The sequence below is a fragment of the Schistosoma haematobium genome, chromosome 1 (genome assembly GCF_000699445.3).
Source record: "Schistosoma haematobium chromosome 1, whole genome shotgun sequence".
Lineage (NCBI taxonomy): Eukaryota > Metazoa > Platyhelminthes > Trematoda > Strigeidida > Schistosomatidae > Schistosoma > Schistosoma haematobium.
The window spans coordinates 28,956,030-28,982,496 of record NC_067196.1 but is presented as its reverse complement, the minus strand read 5'-3'; the positions used below and the strand labels follow the sequence as shown (position 1 = coordinate 28,982,496).

At 30.5% G+C, this 26,467-nt stretch overlaps 1 protein-coding gene across 1 annotated transcript in view; it reads right to left on the bottom strand.

Moving 5' to 3' along the window:
* Nucleotides 1-1,065: 1,065 nt before the first annotated feature.
* Nucleotides 1,066-26,467, bottom strand: part of INX3_3 (Innexin inx3) — a 54,797-nt gene continuing 29,395 nt past the window's right edge. The window contains exons 2-4 of the mRNA XM_051215139.1: nt 13,325-13,686; nt 8,663-9,708; nt 1,066-2,337 (exon numbers count right to left, since the gene is read on the bottom strand). Coding sequence (XP_051073644.1) covers nt 1,305-2,337; nt 8,663-9,708; nt 13,325-13,686 — 2,441 coding nt within the window. The 3' untranslated portion in view covers nt 1,066-1,304. The remainder of the gene's footprint in view (nt 2,338-8,662; nt 9,709-13,324; nt 13,687-26,467) is intronic.

Genomic DNA, 26,467 nt, shown 5'->3' with positions numbered 1-26,467 from the left:
TTTTTATTTTCTCATGTGTGCCTGTGTAAATGTTGCGAAATTGCCATAACCGTACAAAAGTACCAATAATTCGGAAGACGGTCATTACCACAGTCTGGGATAAAAGCTATGTTTTCATATCATCACAAAACTTACATGAAATATATATATATATATATATATATATATATATATAATGTAGAAACCCGGTCTGACAACGACTCGTAGTGTAATAAATACTGAACATAAACTATGACACTAAACTATAGTCAACCAGGGTTCTTGGTATCTGTGTTGTTGTGCCACGGGATTAAACTGAAGTGCTTTGTTTGTAAAGAACTTGGATATTTGCTGGTTTTTCAGAAAACTAACTCAAAATTACCCCCTGTAGGGCTTATTTAACATTGTAAATGACAAAATAATGTAAAAACACACTCTAGTAGAAATATCCCACCAATGTATATTATTTTCAATAAGCTATTTATGATGACTGTGTTTTTCTTACTGTGAATCCATAATTTAAGAAAATAAATGTCTCTTAATGATTAATTGTGTAATTCAAACGGTTACCCATATCATCCGAATAAAGTATGTGCAAACTCGTTCTAAAGCAGACGAAAAGAATAAACTGACTATTAAAAATATTACCAAATGAAACGGCCGATAATTTGCAAGTTAGATAAAATAGATCAGTCTGCTCGATCACAGAGATAAATTTCAATGGTAGAGGACATGAATACATAGTTAAAACCTCTTGTTTAGTATCCTTAATGGTTTATTCAAAATAACTTTCTATTGATAGATGTAGGCGATTATTATGAAGATAATAAAGCAACCGGATGATCAAGTAAATAGAACAAACAGAATCCAGATGTATGTTGATATTTGCTTTCTGATATCATAGGACACTGACTGTTTCCTTTTGAGTAGTAGTATGTCAAGTAACTATAACAAAAGACAGATTTGTTCAATTCACCACACTTTACCTTCAAATGTAAAACTGAACTGGACTTTCTTATATACTATAATGAGGAAAGCATATTTCAAGCTATATATAAGCTACTTGAAAAGCCAACAGCTAATGCAAAACATCATTATTAAAAATTTTTTGCCTCAATACAATGTTCAGCAGACACTATGTATTAAGCTAGTATTATATAAAACAAATAATGGAATCAGTTTAAATTTTACATTCATAGGATACACATCTGTGAAAAACAAATTACTGTACAGTTATTTTAAGATTATTTTAACGTGAAAGACTCAGGTGACGGAGGTCAAGTAGAAAAAACGTATATTGTTGCATAATATTCAAAATTTACAACTTATACAATATTATCATCATTCTGAACATCTTCAGCGTATTGATTGTCATTATTTTCAGCGTAAATATTTCCTTGTGGATCTTCATATTCGAAGGATCCTTGAATATCAACTATATGATCATTTTCTACAATAGCTTCAGCTTGATGGTCAACAAATTCTCCTTCATCGGGTCCAGTAGGAGATACTGGGTAAATTACAGATGAGTGTTCACTTTGATGTTCAAAGTCTTTTATCGATTGTCTATCACTAAAACTGTAATTTTCGCAACCAGGAGACCTTTGGGGTATTGGTGGAGGTGATTCGGATCGTTCTCTTGATCGACTTCTTTGACTATACCTTGATGATGACCTAGAAGGCAAAGATGGTGGCTTGCGAGTAGCTGCTATTAAAGGTACACCGAAACGGTCTACTGGATGTACCATCTCTGTGGCAAGTAAGGCTGCTGGAAAACCTGATGCAGTGGCCATACGTCGTGATTTATCTTTCTTACCTTGCTTAGAGGTTTTATTTTCAATCTGTCCCTTTGTTAAAGCCATTTGCATTTGATATGTTTCATTATGTTGGTTTTTCAATGACGGGTTTTTAGTGTATATATCTGACGGTAGAGGCTGATCAAACCTATTAAATGTAGGAGCTGGTGATGGTGGTTTTCTTGAGATACTTCCAGTAAGTCTACGCTCTGAAGAACTGGTTAATCGTCTTTGCCAATAAGCCATCCATAATTCACCAATTGTATCACCTGCTACTAAATCTCCGTAATTTTGTGCAATCAACCGAAGCAAAAATACCCCATCTGGACCCATATGATTATCAACAAACTGTTCAAAACCTTTTTCAAATTTGTCATATTGACGTATAGTTATTAACTGCTGTTGAATCCAAGTAAGTCTCACAGTTCTTGTACCTATTCTTCTAATCCATATAATAATACTACTGAATGTGACAATGCCGACTAAGAAAAACCACAGCCATAAAAATATGTATATCTTCTCCAAGAACATATTGATTGGGAGTACACATTGCAAAGTGTAGCTGAAAGTAAGAAAGAAAGTAATGAAAATTTTACTATGAATAGTTCATAATACTCGCTTATTTTTTTTAAGAATAGGAAGTAGAGTTATTTGAAAATAGTAACCTTGAGCGTACTAGTGAGAAGCTCACAATTTCATACTCAAATTTTTTACTTAGCTCCATAAAATCATGGGAGTTATTTGTCATATCTCAAGTTGTTTAGTGTTTTAAATATTTAATCTAGGTAAAAAAAAGTCCTTTAGGGTGTTTTAAATGCAATCTCTTACGCCTACACTTATTTATATGCGGAGATGATTTTCATCCCAAAATGAGACCAGCTAGGGAATTATATTATTTAGAAAGCACTGAGGACAGAACGAACTCAAAGGCCAGAAGATAATTTCAGCTTGTTACGAAAACCCTCTTAAGACCATAATTTTCTCTTCATGGAACACTTTAACAAAAATTTGTCGTAACCTGAATTCTTAATCGATAACCGTGACCTTTTGAAGGCAACATAAACACTGATGAGATAGAAACTGACCCATGACTGTGCTTTTTCTACGCTTCGTTTTGTAAATTGATTACAGCTGGAAATATAAACTACTGAATATCGAATTACTTGTTCATAGACGTAGCACTCTCAATAAAACCTTATTCCCATGTACTTAATTTCATATTAGGGTTGCACTCATACTCTACTGAATAGTAGGAGACCAAAAATAAACAGTTTCTCAGTGAAATCTGATTCTTATAGTTCTCCGAATTAAGTCAGTTCTTGAGAAAAGTTATGTTCAAACAACAACTTATCCAGATTGGCAAATCATTTGACCATAGATAGAAAGATGAATGAGAGAAACTAATATTTACCATATACCATGAAACTGAATAGCTCTAGAATTATCATATGTGGAATCCAACTTTGTAAAGTGTAATGATGAAAAACCAATAACAGCTTTATTTAGCACAGTATTCAACAATTCCTTTTCCTAATTATTATGTTTGCCAATATAAATTGAAGTGAAGAAATCAAAAGTTATTTATATAGTTTGTTAATCTGTAACATATCTCAAATGTAACCATTTCACGGTTTTTATAATTTATGGATGTTTTTGCTCAAGAATCGAGATTTTTATCTCGAAAAGAGAATTTTGAAGGATTGAACATATTTATCTATTCATTTTACTCCGGCCGAAAGTAAGTTGACTTCAAAAGTTTATTAGTGAATTGAAGATGACATTTCAAGTAAATACGTAATGTTCCCAAATCATTATATGCTGAGTTATATGACTAGACTTGTCAATAAGGAATAAGTCAATTCTTCGATTTAAGGTAATCATTCTTTAGTTATATAAATCTCACAGTAATGTGTTTTAATAAACTCAGTTTTTTACTTGGTTATAGAGCAATCGAAGCATCACCACTCAAAAATAAAGGTTTTTCCTGTTACTGTTTTCTTCTTTGTTGCAAAATGACTGACAAATTGGCCTAAACACGATGTGAGTACTAATTAATATGATTCCACGCTGGCTCTAACGAAGACTCACCGCATACACAACTAAGTAACGCCAGATTATAGTCGAAGGTTTTGACTGACCTCAATTAGTGATGAAAAGTTATTATGGTCCTGATTAATTTGCTCAATTAAACTTTTGATGAATAATGTCAAAGACCATGAATAAAATTGTCAAAAACATAGAAAAACATTGTGAGCAAAACATCTCTCCCCTTGAATCAATAAGGCAATATATGTACTACTCACAGCTGGAAAGCAGAAAAATACAGATGAAAAATAAGCTTCACTAATAAGAGAAGCTGACCTGGATAGATAATAATGATAAATCCATATAAATTAAACAGATAGACTGTTTACATTATTTTGTTGTTAAATTGTTCACTATTTTATGAAACTTGAGAATGGAATGCTCTCAATCGCCTCATCTTGGTATTCAGTATATTTAATGAAACCAACTATAAAAAATTGAATTATGTTGATGAATTGTAACATATTCTAACTAAATTTATTATATTAATGCTTCTCAGGAAAATAAAGAATAAGCACAGGAAGTAAACGACTATATTATCTTGGACGATAATGAAAGATTTGTAATTGAATCATTTACCTCATAGAACAAAACACCAGCGAAAATATTTACACAAGCTGAATATCTGCTTTTTCATTTCTATACGATTATTTATAGCTGTTACTATTCATAAAACGCTCACTTTTCAGACTGTAACTACAAAATCTACCTAATGAATTCACAAATTAATTCTACATCTTCCACTGTACCAATTCATTATTCTTTTTAGTAAGTGGTTCCAAATGAGAACAAAAGAGTATTATTTAGATTAGATGGATCGTGGCCAGCAGTGGATCCAAGGATACACGTTTTATGCTTACTAGAAATTTTCAGCTGGATTTATCTTTATCCCCATGTTAATGTTTACTAGTTGAAAGTATTAGCGGCTATTTTAACTTAGTAGCTCAGTGTACAACGCATTGGCACTTGAAGTGAAAGGTACTGGGTTCGGGTCTATGTGTGAACACCAATACTAGTATCCTGGTACATCCAGCTGATGAGTACTGAGGTTCACTCGTACCCACTATCAATCTATTCTAGAAAATCTCTATATAAAGGCAATCAATATGGGATGTACACATGCCAACTAAAAGTGGTTAAAATTAGTAAGTATTAATAATGGGATTATTCAAACTCTTACTAATAACGATATAAAAAAGCATTACTCTTCACTTAATTTCTATTTCTATTACACTCTTCCATGAATCGTTTCTGAAGATTTAACTAGTCATCGATAAGAAAAGTGAACTATATTATTCTCTTAGTTAGCACTTAGTTAAAGTTTACAATATGTATTTCGATGAAAAGTACATTAAATTTTTCATCACAAAACAGTCATATGTCAAAATCTGATTGAAGATGAAAGTACAACATTGTTTAGCACGAACATACTACAAATCTAATAATAAGCAATTTTCAGCTCTGACAGAACCTGAACAAATCCCTCTCAAGATAACACAGTAACTACTGAATTCTTATTTAATCGTTAAACTTGAACATAGTTGACGTATGATCTGAAGGTTATAAATATAATTTCACTTAAAGTCAAATTTATTTATCTCTAAGACATACATTGTGTATTCCCAACTTTTGAATAATCATTTAACTATTTTTAGATGTTTAAGAACATTACAATAAAATCAAATTACTATGACATTAGTCAATCATAATTTTGTATATAATCACCACTCGAATAGATACACAGAATCTATGTTATTTTGTTTACCATTCAAACTAAAAAAACTACAAAACAATCTTGGTTTACTATTTGCCTAATGATAGTTGAAATAAATGACAATCAAATGTATAATTCAGTACACACATGATTCGTCCTGTACTGATTTCTTCTAACAAAATAAAAAGTCATGTGTGTGCACGTGTCAAGATTGTTTATTCAACTCAGTTTAAAACAACTACCTCTTTAAATGTCCTTACATTTCTAACACTTCATGTCATAGTAAAATTGAAATCATTAAACCAGACATGTTGTCATTCTACTGTTTTTTAACCGAAAAAATTCTATTTTTAGAACTATCAATTCAATGAAAACGTCACTGGAGAATGAGGCTTGGTAACCATATTCCTTGACTGTCACTCATTTGTCAACACGTTGTTGTGGAGATTGTTGAATTTCATTGTTTTCATGAACCGATTAGTTTTAGGACACCATTGAAGAACTGTAAGCACTTGAAGGCTCCCTTGTTTAAGTATGAGACTCCCTAGCAGTGAGCATCCACGATCCTTCACATCGAATCCAAATCCAGAACCCTTGGTGAGTAACTGCCTAGCACTCGACCTAGTTGAATTCCACTGGTCACAGCTTCCCACAAGAGTGGAAGACAGTGTGAAGCGACTACCCACTGAAGACAATGGAAGATGATCCTTCAATTTGATGGATTTATTATGGTTATACATTAATACCGTTGTAGGTGGGGTGTTCGCGCTAGACCGAAGGTCCTGAGTTCGAGTTCCACGTGAGGTATTGTGGATGCGCACTGCTGAGGATTTCTATACTAGGGAGAAACGGCTGACCAGCGCTTTCTAATTTTCAATGACGGTTCAACATTAATCGGTCCATGATTTAAATGAAATTTGTTGTTATTGATTATCTCTTTATTATCATTTATGTCTTCGTCCCTTTCGTTTTTGTGAATTTATATTCAACATATAAATACTGATCATTCTTAAATATTATATTAGATAAGCTATTCCGTTTTATTCCTTCATTGATTACGGTATCTAAACATCTTTTGTAATGCTATTATTTGTGTAAATTAAAGTGAAATTTAACGAATTCATGTTATTCTTCAAATCTTGTTCTTGCTTTATTTATATATCATCCTGTTAACTCAGTGTTAGGTGTCCTAAACCTCATTAAAAAAAACAAAGAAAACTACTTTTTAGAAAATAATATGACCTGAATAAAGTGATTGTATTTATCGTCTAATACTGGGAACATAAAAATAATATGATTATCAACACTATAACTACGATGGTTTTCAGTGAACTAGTAATGATACTTCGTTAGAACCTCTATCTACCTAATGTTTTTAAATGTGATTCATATGTCTGAATAGAAAATGTAGGAAAGAAGAAAAATACAATACAGATTATAAACCATAAATGTGCTAATTTTACAATAACAATGACATTTACCAAAATTGTGTCAAATGAAAGAAATATCTAGGTGAGTAAACAATAAAACGTTATCTTTCAATAACTGCACGCGATTGGCTTTCTTTTATACATTCGAACAAAGCAAAAATAAGCAGATACAAATCTTGTCTTATTGCTTTGTTTTAAAGTGTAATCATTTCTAATTTGTTTGTATGAAATGTTAAATAACGAAATCTATAGAATGGTATCATGTTATTATACACAATACTCAAATGACAGTGACGAAAATTGAACAAAGCTTTCCATGGTTCATATCGAATTATTCAAGCTAATCAGGCTAAACATTTGAAAGTAGGATTATTTGCGTATGAGTTTTTGTTGACAATATATTCTGCAAGTGTGATAAAATCTATAGCGAATTATTTATTCAAATTTATATCACTAATCTCCTTAGTATACACACTTCTTTTCAAACCAAACTAAATAGGAACAGACTTTATCGTGAGTAGTTTATTATGCATTCAGTGATAGAATCAAGTCAAAATCTGTTAGTTACAAAGTACAATATATATTCATTAAGTTAAGCACCATCTTGATATCATCTCTAATTTTATCGAGGAACAATGTAACCACAAATATCTGAAATGAATAATGTCCCTTTCTTAGAGTTCGAATACATTTTAAGAGTTAACGAGAACAAAACGTTTGTTTTGACTGACACCAAAATAACATATAATTTAATCTACCATACACAGATTGATGAATAATTTCCCGTTAATAATCAATAACTGTCAAGTGAAACCTGAAATTTGAGAATAACATTAATTTCATATCAGTCAAACACATATGTGTCAACGTGTCTGAGAATTAACCGAACTGTCATGGCAATCCAAATGGTTTACAAATAGATATATTCCTGTATATTAAAACATAACTTGCTCTAAAGAAATTCAATAAAATGATAAACTACTGTTGACAAACTTATTCCTTCAATATCTTCTATAAATTACTTTGATAGAAATGAATGAAATGAAAAGATACAACATTGAGATTAAATCATTTTAAATAATGAGAATAAGTCCTGTTTTCACTAAAGAAAAGACATAGTTGTTGAAAATCAGGTCATTATTTCTAATTTATTAATCTAATTAACGGGAAGGATAAAAGTTACTAAGTGTTTAGACCTATGTCTGCTATAGTTTACTTAATAATAAAAAACAACAATCAAATTAAATGGCTGACATTTAAATATGAAGTTTTTCCTTCTACTGAAGGAATGTTTAAAAGAAAATAGCCAAGTTACTCTTTACCAACAATACTGTTTACATCTGAATCTAGAACAGCTCCATTTTTACAATGTTCTACTTTAGTAAATAATGAAGTAGCATATCTAGTTGAGTTATCTATGGGTCAAAAACCAAGTACTTGTTCTACAAAGGTTTATATTCAACCAATATTTAACGAACGACGTTTCACGAACCTAGTGAATTCATTGTTTGACTGTGACTAGTTCCAGCGTATTTTATCATATCAACGTTATATGAATGATTAGTACTCATGATATATGTATATGCTGCTAACAAGAATAATAAAAAAAGATATAGTGTTTTATCATAAATATATGGTATTATTTCCTATTAACTTACTAATGGCTTTGTGCAAGCTTCTTTGCTTCAAAATCACAGAATGTCACTCTAGGGAAATGACCAGATTCTTCCCATTGTCTTCCTCTGGCAAGATCATACAATACTCTAATTCCATAAAAATTATATTCCACACCAGTATAATACTCGAGCAGAAAAATTTGTCCAATTACATTGGATAAATAAATTAGCTTCACTAGCATATACAAGCGAACAAGAAAATTCCCTTGATATCTACACGGTGGTATGTGAGTTGTACGAGTTCTTTGTGGATGTTTCGGTGTACGTGTTTCCCAACATGGACAGCAAGTACTTGAATTTTGTGAAGGTTCTTCGATTGACAACTCATTAATAGTCTGTGGACAATCACCATAGGTTTTATGACCAGAATAGTAACTGTTTGGCATCGCAACTGTTTCCAAATTATCTGGTAAACCTGTTTGAGGCGTTAACTTAGACGATTTATTGCTGTACTGCTGATAACTGGATGTTGACTTACGCTTTCTGCAGGGTTTGCGAAAACAAGGAGAAAATGAAAAGCAACTTTCCCTTTGATGCATTGCCAGTCTCTGAAGTTTTAAATTTTGTTCATATTCCGTTAGTTCTGAAGCTAACCCCGATCTACTTCTACTTGAAGCACTGCTGTGAATGCGATTCGCACTTCTTTGACCATGTCTAAATACACCACTTTCTGTTTCTGGAAGGTAAAATCCACTCTGATGTTTAGAAGACTGTGTTTGAAAGTTATAGCTATTTCTCTTGAGCTTTTGATCTGAACCAAGGGTAACAGCTCGACGTAGTTCCCGTTGTCTCATGAAACACATATCTAAATAACGAGCCAAGGTTTTAACTGATTTAGTTGCAGAAAAGTTAGAATTTGGAGCAGAATTTGAAAACCCCATAGCGTTTAAAGCAATGACAGAGGTTCGTTTTTTGCTTAGGTTGACTTGATCAACTTGGCTTGACTGAGTTTGTGGCTGACATGAAGTATCACCTTCAGTTGGAGCTGCCTGGGCTGCCTCTGAAGCAAACTGCATTATCCTCTTTACCTGTAAATAAGATGAATTATCATACTTAGCAAAACAGTTTTGAGTATAGGTTGTATCATATACCGTTATGGATTAGGTACTGATCATTTAAGTATTTCTATTATCTAATGAATGATTCCTTGAACCCTCTTACATTTATGCACGCATTAATTAAGATTAAATCACTTTAAATTTTTCGGTAATGTTACAATAAAAATAAACTTTGTATTATAGCAATCAAACATGACACATGTATTACTCTATTAAACAGTTTAAATAAAATAATACCATGAAATTAGGTAAAAGTTACAGTGTTATCATTTCAGAATTCAAACCACGGGTTATTCTTAGAAAGACATGCTTTAAAATGCAAGAAGCACTAAACAGCTGCTTTATGCTAGTTCAGGACTCTTCTGTTTGATCGTACTAGTAAATCAACCAAACTAAATGTTTTACAAAGTGGGACACTACAAAGTTATTGACAGTGAAAGAGAAATAAACTATGTATACATGAATATCTAATTTGTTTCAATTCGACAATAATGTTTAGTTTTGGTGAATTATAACATAAATAGGAAGTTTGATTCTGTCTGATTCTAAAAAAAGGTGGGTTAATTTAAACGCGATACACTTGTTTAACGTTCCTATTACTTTTACCCTACTAGCTCAATTTAAAGTTTGTTTCTGTCCAGTTAGCTGTTAGAGTATGTGACAAGTTCAAATATTCTCAATAGTCAAGGAAATTCTTGAGTTGAAATGGATCTTTCTAGAGTTTGGGATTTTTGATATAAAAGGATTCTCGAGCTACTTATTTTATTTTTGAAAGGAAAGCTCAGTTGTATTTCCTCAACCTCACGTAATCTGTTAAGAAAATGAAGATCCTGAATCTCTTTTTAGGATTTAATTCTCATTTATAATTACATTCATAAGTTCTCAAGAAATCATATTTCTACCAGAATTTATTGCTTGTCTTAAAATTAACAAAAAAACTAGTACAAGGAATCCTTCACAAATGAACAAAAGATCCTTACCTTCAATAAGATTTATGCTATTCTTCTAACTTACATCATAAAACATATCAATATATCTGATTCACTTATCTGATAACACTATTTATTCTTAATTGTTTACTCAGTAATATAATGGTCAGTTTTTAATGTAGTTAAACATTACGTTGGGAAGACATAAACGATGGCAAGAAAATAAAAATTCGAGAAAATTATTCCCCATCTACGATTAAAAATTATTCATCTTACTAACTTTAATACATAGTCAACATAATGTAACCATCTGAACTAATTCATTTATGTGTTCCTAGTATGAACCTTCAATACATCGTATACAGTTGGATTAATGGATACATATGACTACTCTGCGAAAAATTTAATGTCCGAGTTTATTCCAGTTAATTTGAAAACTTATCATCTTCTTAGTTGAGTACATGATCTCAAACCTTAAATTTAATACAAATGTAATTTATTTTTGTGTAAATTTCTCATCAAAACAACTTTATTCACTGCTTTTTATTTTTCAACAGAATGTGAATAGAACCTTATTCAAAGTAATTCTAATTCCGAAATGGACTGCATCAACCAAGAATATGACTGTCATTCATCATGAAATAAAGATTTCAATTTAGTTTAAAGTGTCATACGTTTGTACTGAAAACAGCGTATTAAGAGTTTAGTAATTACATCTTAAAGACTATTTCGTAATAGATACAAGTACTTATGGATAAATATATTAATCAGACTACGTATTTAGACTGTTGTAAGATCCTCAATGAAGATTCGCTGAATTCAGGTTCAAATTAAGTAAAAGTATTCGAAAACCTGAAAATACTAGTTTTTTCTCAAAGATTCAAAATGAAGTCACATTACTTTATCAGTTCATTGTTAACATTTTCATCATTGAACTTAAGCTATTTAGATTAAAATTCTTAACTCAAAAGTTTCCTAGACGTTGCATATGTAACTTTTCGATAGTACTGAAATTTTAGCTCAAGGCTTATTTCTGTCATTCTTCAAAATCAGGCAACTTATGAGAAGCAGTGTAATTTCACGTACCTCAACCTGATATTTACACTAACAACTTAATTTACCAAATGTTGCTGATCTGATAAGACGATTCTAGTCATTATCCAGTTAAAGCTTTCTGTTTTCCAAATTATTCAATGGATTATTCATGTACCGTACACTAATAATATTGATCAAATAATAAAAAACATTGGAATAAGTCATAGAATCAACACATTTCTAAAAACTGCAATAATGATTCTGAGAGTTAATCTGAACTTAAATAAAAGGATCAAATTATTTGACAGTTTAAATATAAAGGAATTTCCACTCTCTATATGAGAAGTTTTCCCTAAGCAGCCAACAAAACTAAACGTAATTTTGATCATGAGTGATAACTTCAATATCAAGTTACCTTACTGGTCAGGTTTTTCTCTGTTATAGGATTGACAGTTTGCTGATTCCTAAATTAGAACGAATCTAAAAAAAATAGTTGAAATAGGGATAATTTGACAATTTATCTATCCTGATATAACAATCACGAAAGTATTCTGTACATTTATAGTTTTCAATGATTACCTAAATGAAAATCTTTTAAAGATGATTAAGTTAAATTAATTATGTGTTGAGGAGGTAAAATTCATAAAGGTGTCCTACTATACAGATAATAATTTCAGAAGTAACATAATCCAGTGAACCACGGAACTAAAAGTTACATTCACAGTTCAAATGACGTGATTAAAACAAAACGGAAGAAACTTTCCGAAAGACTCTATTTAAAATATATAGTACTCATAAAATCATAATGAGACAATAGAATAATGATCTAAGTCAACTTTTGATAAATAAATAATCATAATTCTTATGAACAGTTTGTGGTTAACAAATTCCTCCAACTTAATATAAATTCATTCAATTTCTTTTCAAAAATCAGCAATTGAGACTGGTTATTCTAAAATGAAGTGAGAGATTTCAAATATGCATTAGCTTGCGTTCTCTCTGTTTTTATATAAAAACAAATTGGAGGCATCTATGATATATGTTTGTGACATTTGCTACAGAGTTTCGCCGATATCATTGACATCATGGAGACAAACACTTTAAGAAGGAGTTGTTTACTGTACTTGATACTGAGGTTATTTTTTCTAGAAAATTGTATTTGTCAGGCTAGCTATAACAACGTCTCCCTCAATTATCTTGGACAAACAATTCTAAAGTTTTCTAAATTTGTGTTACACTTGAACTTTCAGTTCACTTTAAGTCATTTCTGGATTGTATGATTCCTTGCTTATCTTATATTTGGATAATCACCCGATGTAACTATATTGACACAAAACAGAAAATCAATTTACTTATCAAGCTCAATATTTTTAAATCCATAACTATTAGGAAGCTATAATCATCGTTTACTGAATAAACGGCATATTACACATAAATATTGAAATAAAGATTTGTAAAAACATACAACCTTCTTAGTTATTTCAATGTATAATGAATAATGGCTAGTATTAGTCACGAGGATGACCTTATCGTACAACTTTGAACTCGTCTACTGAATGTACTTGCTATTGTATACATGCTTTTTCTAAATTTGTGTGTATAAAAGAATAATGTAAACTTACTTGAAATCCAGATTGACCAGCAAAAAGTCTCCAAATAAGGCATGGTAAATAAAATAAAAATGACTGAACAGCTAATAGAATAGGAGCCCATTGATAATAACTAATTAATCGACCATCACTTGGTAATTCACCAGCTTTTGGTTTTGAAAATTTTGGAAATATTGAATAAGGCTGTAATACACGTTGTCCATTTGTATCTATGTAACCGTTTGGCATGAAATTAGACTGTGACACCAATATATTTGATGTTGGATATCTGGTTAAATGTATAAAATATGTACTGGCTACCCAACAATAGTTTTCTGCATACTCCTCCCATGCTCTAGTAAACTCTTGTGGTGTCCAGCATTGTATTGGTTTACCTGAATGATTTTGTGTTAGAAGAGTAAAAAGCAAAATATATATAAAAGTATTACGTAAAACATTGACGTGTAATTGTTAAAACGCATATTTAAACGTCATGTAGAGTTTTAGTTCCCACATGATTCTATATATGTTTCTACAAAAAGTGTCACATATACGAAGCCAAGTTTCACAGCGTTTTACCTATCGTCTTGAGATAAGAAGGGTCACGTAGGGTATTGTTACCAATCACTACATATTATAACTTTTTTATCCTATGTGAAATGTTAATGGTTTGCAATTTTTATTAATATATGAACAGCTAAAGAACTAGGATAAAACATCAGTCTTTATATATATAGCTCTTTTTCTAAAAAGAAACACACCAACACATTAAACTTAGAATAGTAGTCAGCTATAAACAAACAAATGTTCAAAGGTTTTATTGTCTATAATAAAAACAGCTTTTATTGGTCATATTGAAAAAAGTTGAGTTTATGAGTCAGTTGAAGCTAGAACAACATGGAAAGCCTGAAAGCACTGGATGGTCGCTTCTTCCTAGCATGGGATTCCTCAGCAGTGCGCATCAACGATCCCGCCAAGCGGGATTCGAGTTCACGACCTATCGATCTCGAGCGCGAGTGTTCAACCTCTAGACCAATGAGCCAGAATCCAACGGTGTTAATGTCTAACTTCAATCAATCCACGAAATTGAGCGACACATCCACCATTGTCATCAGTGAGTTACTATCTCACAACAGATCCGGTTGAACTCTACTGGTCACTGCTTCTCACTAGAACCCCAATAAATGCCTTTTGGAGACAGTCATTAGTGAGTATATGATGATTATTATTGAGTTCATGAACTCAACTATTAAATTACTATAATATCCACAAAAACCCCTTTCTGATAATATTGAAAGTGTTCACTGATGAATTAATTCTTTTGCAGTACAGTTTTGATTTTTCTTTATAGCTTTGGTAAAAAAGTGTGCATATAATTTGATGTATGATTATCAGTGAAATTTTGTTTATTCAGTGGTTTCTAAATATCTGAACTGTAAAATAATAATTTTGTTTTCAAACTCACTATCATTGATCTACTTAGATAAAGTAAACGTAAGTTCACAAAGATAACTTATAAGTAAATGACTGTACAGATATTCTTAATTGCATATCAACTAATTATTTATGTAATCAAAACCGAAAGCTGTCAAACTGTAACTGAGTAAAAGAAGATATAATACGATTTTCTTAAAAAATATTCTAGTCAATTATCAGAAACTGAATGGATAGTAGCCATTCATTTCTTGTAATTAAAATTAATCAAAATCACTAGATATAATATCATTCAAACCATTGTAATGACAATTTGAATAGAATTATTTGGTATGTGTATGAGAAATAAGAAAGGGATTATGACTCTGATATCATGGTTCATCTTAGGATTGAAAATATATGAAGTACGTCGCATCTAGTATTACTGTTTCTTATTTATTCTATCTTTAGATAAACTCACTTATAAATTGTTAATCCTCTTCATCAGTTTTATTTATCTTTTTTACTTTCCATTTTAAGACTACATAAGCATGTAAGAATACAGAATTTTCAAACTATTCTTTTTATAGAACTCTGTTGCCTTAGTCGCTTTTACTATATGTGAACCTACAAGATGAATGCAAATAGACAGTAGTTTTGACTACCTACTAATAAACAGAATTTTGTAATTGTTTATATAGTGCCACAACAATAACGCTGTTGTACAAATGGATGCATTCTGATGAGATTATGTATACACATTAGGGTTTTCAAATGTTTCAACATGGTAACATGCATATTCAAGCCTCTGTATATTTTTACTAGTAATAATTATTGGTATCCCTTGTTATTGTTTTCGTAGTCATCTTTTCTAATAAGGCTGAAATCGAAATATGATGAATAGGGAAACAGGCTATTATTCGATTTTGATGACAAATTGAATAAAGAATCTGACTTATTCATTTCTTTCGGTAATTCATATAATCCTTGATCTTCTTTCTACAAACCCTGAAGATTACTTACTGTCCATAATAATTAATAACCATTTTAATTTAAATAATTTTAAAAAATATTTCCACTTTTAAAATAAATAAGAAATAGATACATTTCAAAATTCTTTAGTCAGAATACATCCTTTTAAACTATTTTAATGATAAAACATTCGCAAAGATGGATAATGGCTAGCAGTGGAATTCAGGACACCCTAGCCACTATTCATCTTTGCTTATAATGCTTGTGAGTTAAGGAAATATCGATGTAATACGCACAGTATACACATATGCCAATATGAGACTGATCGATTGCAGTCCTAAACATCAATTGAAAGATTCAAGTAAACAATATCAAGTGATAAAACATTACGTTGTAAATTGACCAACAACATGTCACTGATTGTAGGGAAAACTAGAACAGTTATCAAATTCATAAATTGACTGTCCAGTCAGAAAACATTTTGAAGCTTTCGTTTAATGATTATATAATTTAATATCGGTAAAATTAAGAAGACAGAGTTATAAAAAATGCATATACGTTTACCTTCATTGTTAAATCTCATTTATGTGAAGCAGATATATATATATATATATATATATATATATAATAAAAGAACAACAAAAATATAAACCAGGAAATAACATCAAAAACTGTTCCCTCTGATCTATCGAACTCTGACTCATCATTGAGTAACACAATGAGGTTTTTCGAGACCTTAGTGCAGACCAAATTCAATCAATCAAACTGGAGTTTCAACCTCAAATCCACTGTCTCAACGCATTTTATAAAGTGTTATAAAGCTAGGTTTGCATACAACTTCATTTCATATAACTATAACCGCCCATTACTTAGTGATCTAAGTATTTTATGTTTCCCACTATATGGTAAGATTATGAACTCCATATTACATGAATTTATTAGTACTCAATATTGATTAGTATCAGGCTAAAATAATATAGTTTACTGGTGTTATTTAAATTTCAATAATTTGATAGTTGGTTTCAGTTCAAACCATACACATTTTCGCATAAAAACACCTTTAAAATATATCACATAAGCTACTTATTTTTTGTATTATAAAGACAAAAATACCAATTTTGTTTCATTAAGCCAATTATATCCTTGTGTTTATCGGAAATTTCCGAATTCCTTAAATAATCCTCAATAATATAAAATAATCATTTAGCTTTCTCTCTACTAGAATTCAATATAGTAAACTTTATGGACAGTTGATCTACTTTAAATATAAGACTTAATATCAGCTGTGACAAAAGTAATTAACACCGCACTATATAAGTAAGTAATAATATTAGCTAACACTCATATAAAAATCTACATTATATATACATTTTCCTCCAAAATATGCCTAACATAAAGGCATAACCTTAATGAAAACGTATTTATGCTAGTGAATGACAGTGTTTAATTAGTCAATATGTTGATTTTCAAAGTAATGAATTATTGAATCGTACTATTCAAATAGTCCATAATTTGTGGCAATATTATTGATTAGTTACCGGCTGTTCTCTTTTTTTTCATACATCAATTAATTACATTAGAAATGAAATCAGTAAAACTTTGAAATAAATAAAGTGAAAAATGAACTACATCCCTATTTGTTTAACTAGACTAATCACATATTTTATTTATGGATAAATTATATACATTTGATTCTGTGTAAAACAATTAAATCTACTGTATGTTTTATAAAATAATCCTGAGGTTTAATTGAAAAATCTTATAAATGTTTAAAATGGAATTAAAATATCAATTTTCAGGATTTGAGAAGATTGTAGTATTTTCAAAGTTGAATTCTCGAGTTAATTTAAGTTAGATCACCATTGAAAACCTAAAAGCACTGAGCAATTGTTTCGTCATAATGTGGGACTCCTCAGTAGTACATATTCACGATCTCACATGTTATACTTGAACCCAAGGACATTTCTTCCCTCGTAACAATACAAGTAAATAGTTTAGTATCATTTTGTTTATTAAAAATATCGCAGTTTTGTTTCAATTTGGTGTTCAATTCACTACATGAGAAAACAATGTACAATTTCTTGAAAAACTGTAAATTAAAAACTTTCTTTGAAGATTGTATAAGTTAATATTAATGTAAATTGACTTGGTATTGTTTACATGAATCTTCTAATTGATGCTTAGGACTGAAATTGATCAGTCTCTTATTGGCATATGTGTATATTGTGAGTAATGCCTCGATATTGCCTTAATTCACAAGCATTATAAACAAAGATGGACTCATTAGCTAAGTGGATAACGCGATGGCGTTTGAAGCGAACGGTACGGGATTCGAGTCCCAAAGTGAACATCAACTTCGAGATGCAGGTACATGCAGCTAAAGAATCCTAAATAGGAAAAAACACACGTCCTGGATTCCACTGCTAACCACTATCCATCTTTATTTTTAATGTTGATATATTGTGATGTTTTAAAAATTTTATTTACAGATTCGTTTTATTGATCGCCATTACAAAATCATTTATTATTTCTAACAGCTATTGTTTAAAAAACAAAACGAAGTTTATGTTAAGAAAATGTATTGTCCATAAAGTGTCAATCACAGACAACAAAATATCTTAATTCTGCTTTACAAATTAATAACCATAGTATTTTGTCTATGAATTATCTAGAAAATTGTTTGACAACTGTAAAGTATTTTTAGTTGAAGTTTTACTCTTAAATGATATTTGAAACAATTGTTAAGATTAAATCAGGTTATCGACTATATAACTAATTATTTGGTTATTAAGCAAATAATAATCCGTAAAAGATAATACTTTCATTGATGACAGCTAATTCTTGATTGTTACGTCACGAAACATTTGTACTATTTAAAAAAATGAAAATGAAATACTGTTGATGCATTTGAATAAAGTCGAGAGTTCGCTTTCAAATTAGAAATCCACTTAATTATTCTATTTAATAATTGAATTCATGAGTCAATTGAAGTTAGACGACTATGGAAAACCTGGAAGCACTAGACGACCGTTTCGTTCTAGTATGGGTCTCCTCAGCAGTGCGCACCTACGAACCCAGGACCTATCGATCGCGCACGCGAATGGATAACCTCTAGATCGCTAAGTCGGCATCCAATGCCGTTAATGTCTAACTTCAACCAATTTAATTTAAAGTTAAATGTTTTAAATAATTGTTTTTTTTTGCAGTCACACTCATACTCACCAAGAAAACATGCCTGTACTCTTAACTAAACTTAATTATGTTTATACACTATATATTCAATATTTTCATGAAATTTGCTATTATCTGTTCTTTTAAAATTGTTATGTAAATAATTTCTCATGGAGACATCAGTCACTGTAAAGTTGAACAATAAATCAATATACATAATATTGAGTAGAGTATCTTAATAACAAGACGATTTTCTATAGACCATAATAATGTAAAACAAATTATTGGTGTACTGTTAATAAATAAATGTGATTGACATAAATGTTGCTGTTATTAAGCATTTTAATCTGAAATCATGTTCTATAACTGTTTAAATAATGTCTATTCAAAAGACGATTCAAAGTACATATACTATGCATTCCGAATTTCAGGTTTTTCTGTCGTGCACAGACTAATTACAAAGAAAAAGCGTTCATTACTGTAAATCATAAACTGTTAATGATTATCTAATTTGCACAGTTGTTGCAGTATTGAATAGTGGTTCATATCTCATAAGAATATGCGCAACCCTTATCATTTGTATTTCAATAACGACCTATGTTATACACACCTCCAAAGCCCAAAACTAATAACTGCTTAGACACATAGTAATTTAAACTATGGTTTACTTTTTACAACCTGTAATTTGATATTTAATTCTGTAATGAATAAACATTATGTTATTAGACTCGACTGTTCAAACCAATTCATAAAACGATAGATAAATACTTAGTAAATTAGTTCCATGTGTAAATCAAAATCTGTTATCTATCATCAGAAGGTATCGATGTAGAATAATGTATGCACTATGAGAGTTGTATGGACTAAATTTATCAGAGAAACTACCTTTGATTAATAGGTTCAAAAAAAAATGTCCCCAACTAAGTGTACAATGTTTTGGACCAATTTTATACTTATTCTTATTCCAGATTTCATTATTAAAGTATATCTTGCAGTGACTAGACATTGTATCTTTTGTCTATTATTAACTGGTTTTAAGATGAATTTTCAAAATATAGTAAAAAGTCGTAATAATCGTAACTCAACCTTATAGTTAATAAATCAGTTGCCAGTCACTACTGTAGAATGATTGTCAAGCTATGTAACGGATTGAGTAAAGTTGGAAATATTAACGATTGTATTCTAACTCAATGATTTAAAGGTCATGTGATCGTCACAAAGCTTGAAGGTCCTTAGATTGCACTGATGCTCCTTGATTTTTAGTAGTTCCATAACTGGAGTTAATCCGTAACTGTAACCGCAAAAACGAAGGCATTTCAGAAATATGGTTTTAAAATGGCACCAATAGGTAAAACCATTTAGTATTCTTAAGTAACTAATCAACTAACTTATTATAGAGGTGAAAGCACATGAATACTTTATCACTAAGCATCATTTCATGATACTGTACGTGACCTAGAATCTACTTGTTTCTTTCTATAAATTGTGTCATTGGTTTTGTTAGCTACAAAAAAGAGATTGCTTAACCTAAGTTTACAATAAATTTTGTGCCTATATTATTAAAGAAAATATATTGCATCACCGAATGTGAATCACTTCTTATATTAACGTAAACTATGATTCATATTAACTGATGAATAATAATTCATAAAAATAATCAATCCATACTCTGGTTATTATGCTTTATTGAGGAAAAGGATATCAACTTATCTCTAGTTTGTTGTTTAATTATTCATTGACGTTCTGTTGAGATGAATTTATTAGGACGTATGTTTAAAAAAAAAGACTATTTTATTGACATTTATCCAAAATATGATTGAAAAGACTCTTTTTCTTTAAGCTCAAACATGTTTATCAGATTTGTTTTTGCTTAAATGATTCAGTCACTTCATCGAACAAAAGCTTCAAGAAATTTACATTTCTTACATGGAAATAAACATGAATAATTGAATATAACAGTTATTGACTTGTTTCACTTCAACTTATGTGTAGTTGTTTTATGGAAAGTTGAATTCACTTTCACTTCATACTTAGTAATCTTTTTAGGAGGAAATGAAGTAGATACTAACAAGGATATCATAAATACATTTATAGATATTCTGATTTATTATTTAGCAGAAAATCATTTATAAGTATAGGGTTATGGAGATTTTTGAGGTTTATTGAAATCACGAACCTATCAACGCTAGACAATCATTGAAAAACTGGAATGACTGGAAGGCCAGCTCGTTCTAGTATGGAACTTCTTTGCAGTGCTCAACCACGAACCTTTACCCGGAAATTGAACCCAGAACTTTAGGTCACACGCGTGAATGTTAAACCCCCGGATCACTGAGACGTCGTTCAGTGGTGTTAATACCTAACCACAATAAATCCACGACATTGCATAAGCATCTCTAATTGTATTCGGTGAGTAATTGTGGCATTCCAACACGGATTAGCTTTTACGGTCACAACTTCCTACTAGAACTCCAAGAATCTCCTCTCAAAGCTAGTCACTCGTGGGCACATGATAGACAGTCATTAAAAACTAGAAAGTACAGACCAGCCGTTCTGTTCTAGTACTGGACGACTCAACACTGAATATACACGACCCAACCGAGAATCAAACTTAGGACCTCTGGTCTGATAAAACCCAGGTCAGCAGGCGGATATCTAATGATTTGTTTGCGCAACTTTAAGAAATTCGTGATAATGTGAGATAATTTTCCATTTGCAGTAGTAGATAACTATATCAAATCTGGGTTTGATCCCTAGTGGGGTCATCCTTGAGCACTATGGAGTCATCCTATAGTAGAACGAGACATATAAGACTTAGAAAGTTTATTTGTCTCTTCAATTATTTGAGAATGGATTGGACAGTTACATACTTCTGTTGAGGTTTTCTGTGTAAGAACATTCAGTTTCTGAATTGCACAGAATAGTTAGTGAGTACAGATTCTTAGTAAAAATATACAGGAGAACTAAAACTTTATGAGTTTCTCTCCTTATCTAATCTGTGTTGGTTACAAAATAACGACACTCAAGTTAACTGCGTAAAATTTGAACTTTTAATCATCTCATAAAACCAGTGACTCTGAATAATATACCTAGTAAGTCAGTATTTTGCTACTTCACAAATGAAAAACGTAGGTTTCATTTAGAGACAACCTTTAAACTTGTTTGAGTAAGCAGGATTGAAAAACTAAATTGTTGGAGAATAAAGTCTTCTCTAACAAATTCTATTTTAAATAATATAAAGAAAATAGATGAAAATTGTGGTCAATTTGATCAATTATATAGTATCACATTCTGAATTCATAAGAGTTCTCGCTTTCAGGATGTTGACAGAATGTTGTGTATTATATGTGTCATCATATATCTTGGTCATATTCTTGGTTTGTACACTTCTCTATTTACAGTATCTAAATGTATAATCAAATGCAACAAGCTAATTCACTCACCAGAAAACAAGCAATACATAATGTCAAATAGATGATCATAAATTCAAATTGCATCAAACAAAATATGTGTAATTTATTTCACTACCTTACAATGAATTTATCACTTTGATGACTATTATTTTCGACAATTTAACTTAAACTGATTCCTTATAATATGAATGCCAAAACTACTGTACCGTAATTCAGGAAAATACTGATAAACACGGACTATTCAACGTTTGCAGAATTAAGCGGTAAAATGTATTCTCAATTTTATTTTTATCAGAATCGCTTCGATATTTCTTTACGTATCAAATGAATTGACCATTCTAACTGACAAACAGTCATATAAAAAAGATTTTTCAAAAAATAATGATGTTGTAGTAAACGATAACATAAGTGAGGGACAATCGAATGTATTTGAACACAAAATTACAGCACAGTTTAGTAAAATCTGAGAACAATACAGTAAATACTTAATTTGTAGTATATCAATCAATTGTCTCAAACTTGATTGTTCTTTTTGTAAATATCAGTCAATTGTCTCAGACTTCGTAGTTCCTTCGTTTACATACCAACTGTTTTCTGTTCCCGTTCTTTCCTTCCCAACCTTCTGCTGCCAGACATTCTAATTCTGACTATCGTTACATACTACACATGTCGATATAAGTAGCACACACCACAATTATGATATAAGAAAAATTCAATCTAATTGTATGACATTTAATTACACTAATTACCAGTTATTTTTATTTGTTATACATACCACATGAAAAAGAAAGAAATGTAATCTGTCGTTTTTATATGCCTATGGCAATTTTTTTCTTCATTCAAAACATACAAATAAAAGTGTTCTTTTTTTCATCACTTGATAAGGTGAAGTTGTTATGTTAATACAACAGAAGAATTTCACTATATACATTTATTTATAATGAAGATATATCTTTGTATATTGTCGCCATATATTGTTTGATAACAGTTGTTCTTCTATTAAAATGTAACACTAGAATATAACAATCATTTCAAAGTATTTTTAAAGTATGAAAAACATATGTTTATCTAATGATACTATCACTCATGTACACTTTATTATTATGGTATAAGAATAGAATAATATGATGAAATACTTCATTAGGCAAGTAGTATACAAATAGAAACAATAAAATGCGAAATATCCCGAAATCAGACTACTTGGTTGGGGTCCGCGTGACTATCGTAACCAATAGTTGGAGACTGAATGACATGGCTCAAAATTGGTCACACTGTCGTAGGTGTATACACTTTCTATCTTTCCTTTAAGCTATGAGATCAAAATTGCTTTATATCTTTATTTGTACGAACTAATTCTTTCTCCCCGTACTATATTCTTATATCCAATCTTTATTTTATATATTATCACCATTGAATTAACTACTTCTATGAATTCGGTGTTCATCTTGTTGTGCTAATGAGGTGTTGCAACTTGAACCGATACACATATGTGCCTGGTCCTACGTTGTGACTGACTGACTGGCTGATTCAAAGTTCGTTTGTATAGTTTCAATAGTTATCGTGTTATCTGAGCTAGAAAGTTTGTTTACAGAACATTCGTTTTGATTTTGGACAATATCTTTGGGACTTACATCACGTGAGTTCACACTGATGTCCTTGTTTGTAAAGGGTCGTCTTCTTAGATTTTGTTGTCTTTATCACCCGGTGTTTTTTTATATTGGGTTTGTCACTTAATCGATTTATCTCATCCGCGGTTTGAAATAATAATGAGTGGTCTGTGTATTTAAATCAATCAGTACAAAGAATGTGACATCACGATGTGTAAACATCGATAATTCTATAATATTAACAGCCCTGTTTATCACAGTCAGTAAACGTTTTCCATTATCTATAAAGTATTATACAAGAAATCGGACTTGAAACAGAAAAAGTGATCATTTTTCGAAATCCTTCCAATCATTCTTGCTCATACATTTTAAGAATTTCAGTGATTTTAGTGCCGAATAGCATGGCACCTGTGTTCAGGTTTACTTATCAACAACTTTCAACCACCTAACGTCAAAACATAAAACATGTAATGTTGACGTATCTGCATTACAACTTGATCGATACAACTACAACTACAATTTCTAGACAAACATAACACTGGTTACTACTCAGTGACCAATCATTTTTCTTACAAAGCATAGTCATGTCTTTTACATGAACAAAAAGATTTTAATTTATTTAAAAATAACCAGTTTTGTACAAGATAGTTATTTGACAGTAAAAAGTGGTCAGCAACAAGGCTAGTTATCTAAAGTGTTTATTGATGAAGTACTTCATGTATTTTATTATTCAGTGAGGGAAAAAATAATAAACCAGTCGCTAGTGTCTTGAATAAGAAACTCTTACTTATGTTTTTCATAAAAGAACTAGCCAGCTTATCAATTTTAAAGGCTTTATTGCTAAATGATTAAAGTATCTGTTGCCAGACAAAAGCCCATAACACTGAATTATGCCAACATATACATATTTATTTGTGTGATAGATATATATAATCTTAATACATTCTGGGCAATCATCAAATATTATCTTGAATCGATTAAAGTTAGACATAAACCATTGAGTGTCGACTTAGTGGTTTAAAGATTAAGATCATGCCGCCAAGTCTAAAGGTCCTGGGTTCTATCCTCAGTGAGTCCTATGCTAGGGCAAAACAACTGTCTGGTTCTTCCTGGTTTTCAACGGTTGTCTAACTTAGGACGCTTCATGATCTGATAAATATCCAACAATCTCCATACATCATATCACAGTTTAACTTCATAAATGTTATATAGTATGTGAATCGGAATTTTACAAAAACGTGAATTAATAAATACATTTACATGCTACACAATCGTTTATATATTATTTGCGTTTGTGGTAAAGCATAAACGTTGTCAGTATAAAAATTTCCATTCATCATAAACCTAATTCCATGTAACAACATAGATTTATTCTACTCATTTAAAGGTTATATGATGTAAATTATTTTAGGTATTCTAAGCAAAACATGTAGCTAAAAGATTTGCTTTTAAGTCTTAAATCAATCTGCTTAATCCAAGCAACATTTCTGAAGGCATAATAATTGAATTCTATGGAAAAATACCAGCAAATAAATAGAGATGATAACGTAATAACAGGAATTGTCTTATCAAGTTTAATTATGTAAACGATGACAATCAAATTTGCGTGACATCTTTAGTATGTACGCAATTAAAGGAAAGATATAAACTAACAATGCTTTATGGTATAAATGAAATAAATCAATTGAATGTCACTTGTGGAGTCGAAACCTTCTTTAACAAGCTACAGATTTTGATTGATAAATCCCCATGAAATATTCAATTGTTCCAGCGGGGAATCAACAAAATCTCTATTATAAAACATTCAATCTATAATTTGTACTGGTTATTAATAATCAGCAAAACATATCTAAAATCTCCAAATAAAGAATGCGGTCCCGTGTCCTCCACTGCCGAAACCACAAACGTTACAATCAATTCGATTTAGATGTATGCAATTGTCTGTTTATGTATTTATTCTAGCAACGTTATTAAAATCTTGAAGGATATAATTTTATCAGTATCGGTAAACAAATACGTGACATCATCTAATTTTTGACAGTGAAAATTATCTTTCAAGTAAATCAATCTTTCCAATACATTCCATTGCATGAAAAACACTCAGTATATCCTATACATTTCATAAAAGTTAACTATAGTTATGTTTAGTAAATCTTGTAATTAAAAATTATTCATACTACGTTTAAAGAATATTTTGTAGAAATTATTATTTAGTTAACCATAGTCTAATGTAAAGTGTATCTATACAAGATGAAATTTTCTCATTTCTACATAATATCAAACTATGTTCTAAGATAGTATCCTACTGTTTCATTTTCATTTAATACAGTATTAATAGTCATTTTCGAACAAGATTTAATGAACAATACTAATTACATATTTAATGAAATTGTAAGAGAAAAGAATACGTATGGTTACACATTGAAAAGTCTAATATTATCATTAATGAATTCCTAATACATTAAAAAATAGACTAATCTTTCTAAACACAATTTTTTTATTTAATAAAACATGTAATAGTAGAATTACATACAAAAGTTTCAAACTGAAGCAGTTCCACAAATTTATCAATCCTAGTTGAATTTTTTTTTAATGAGTTG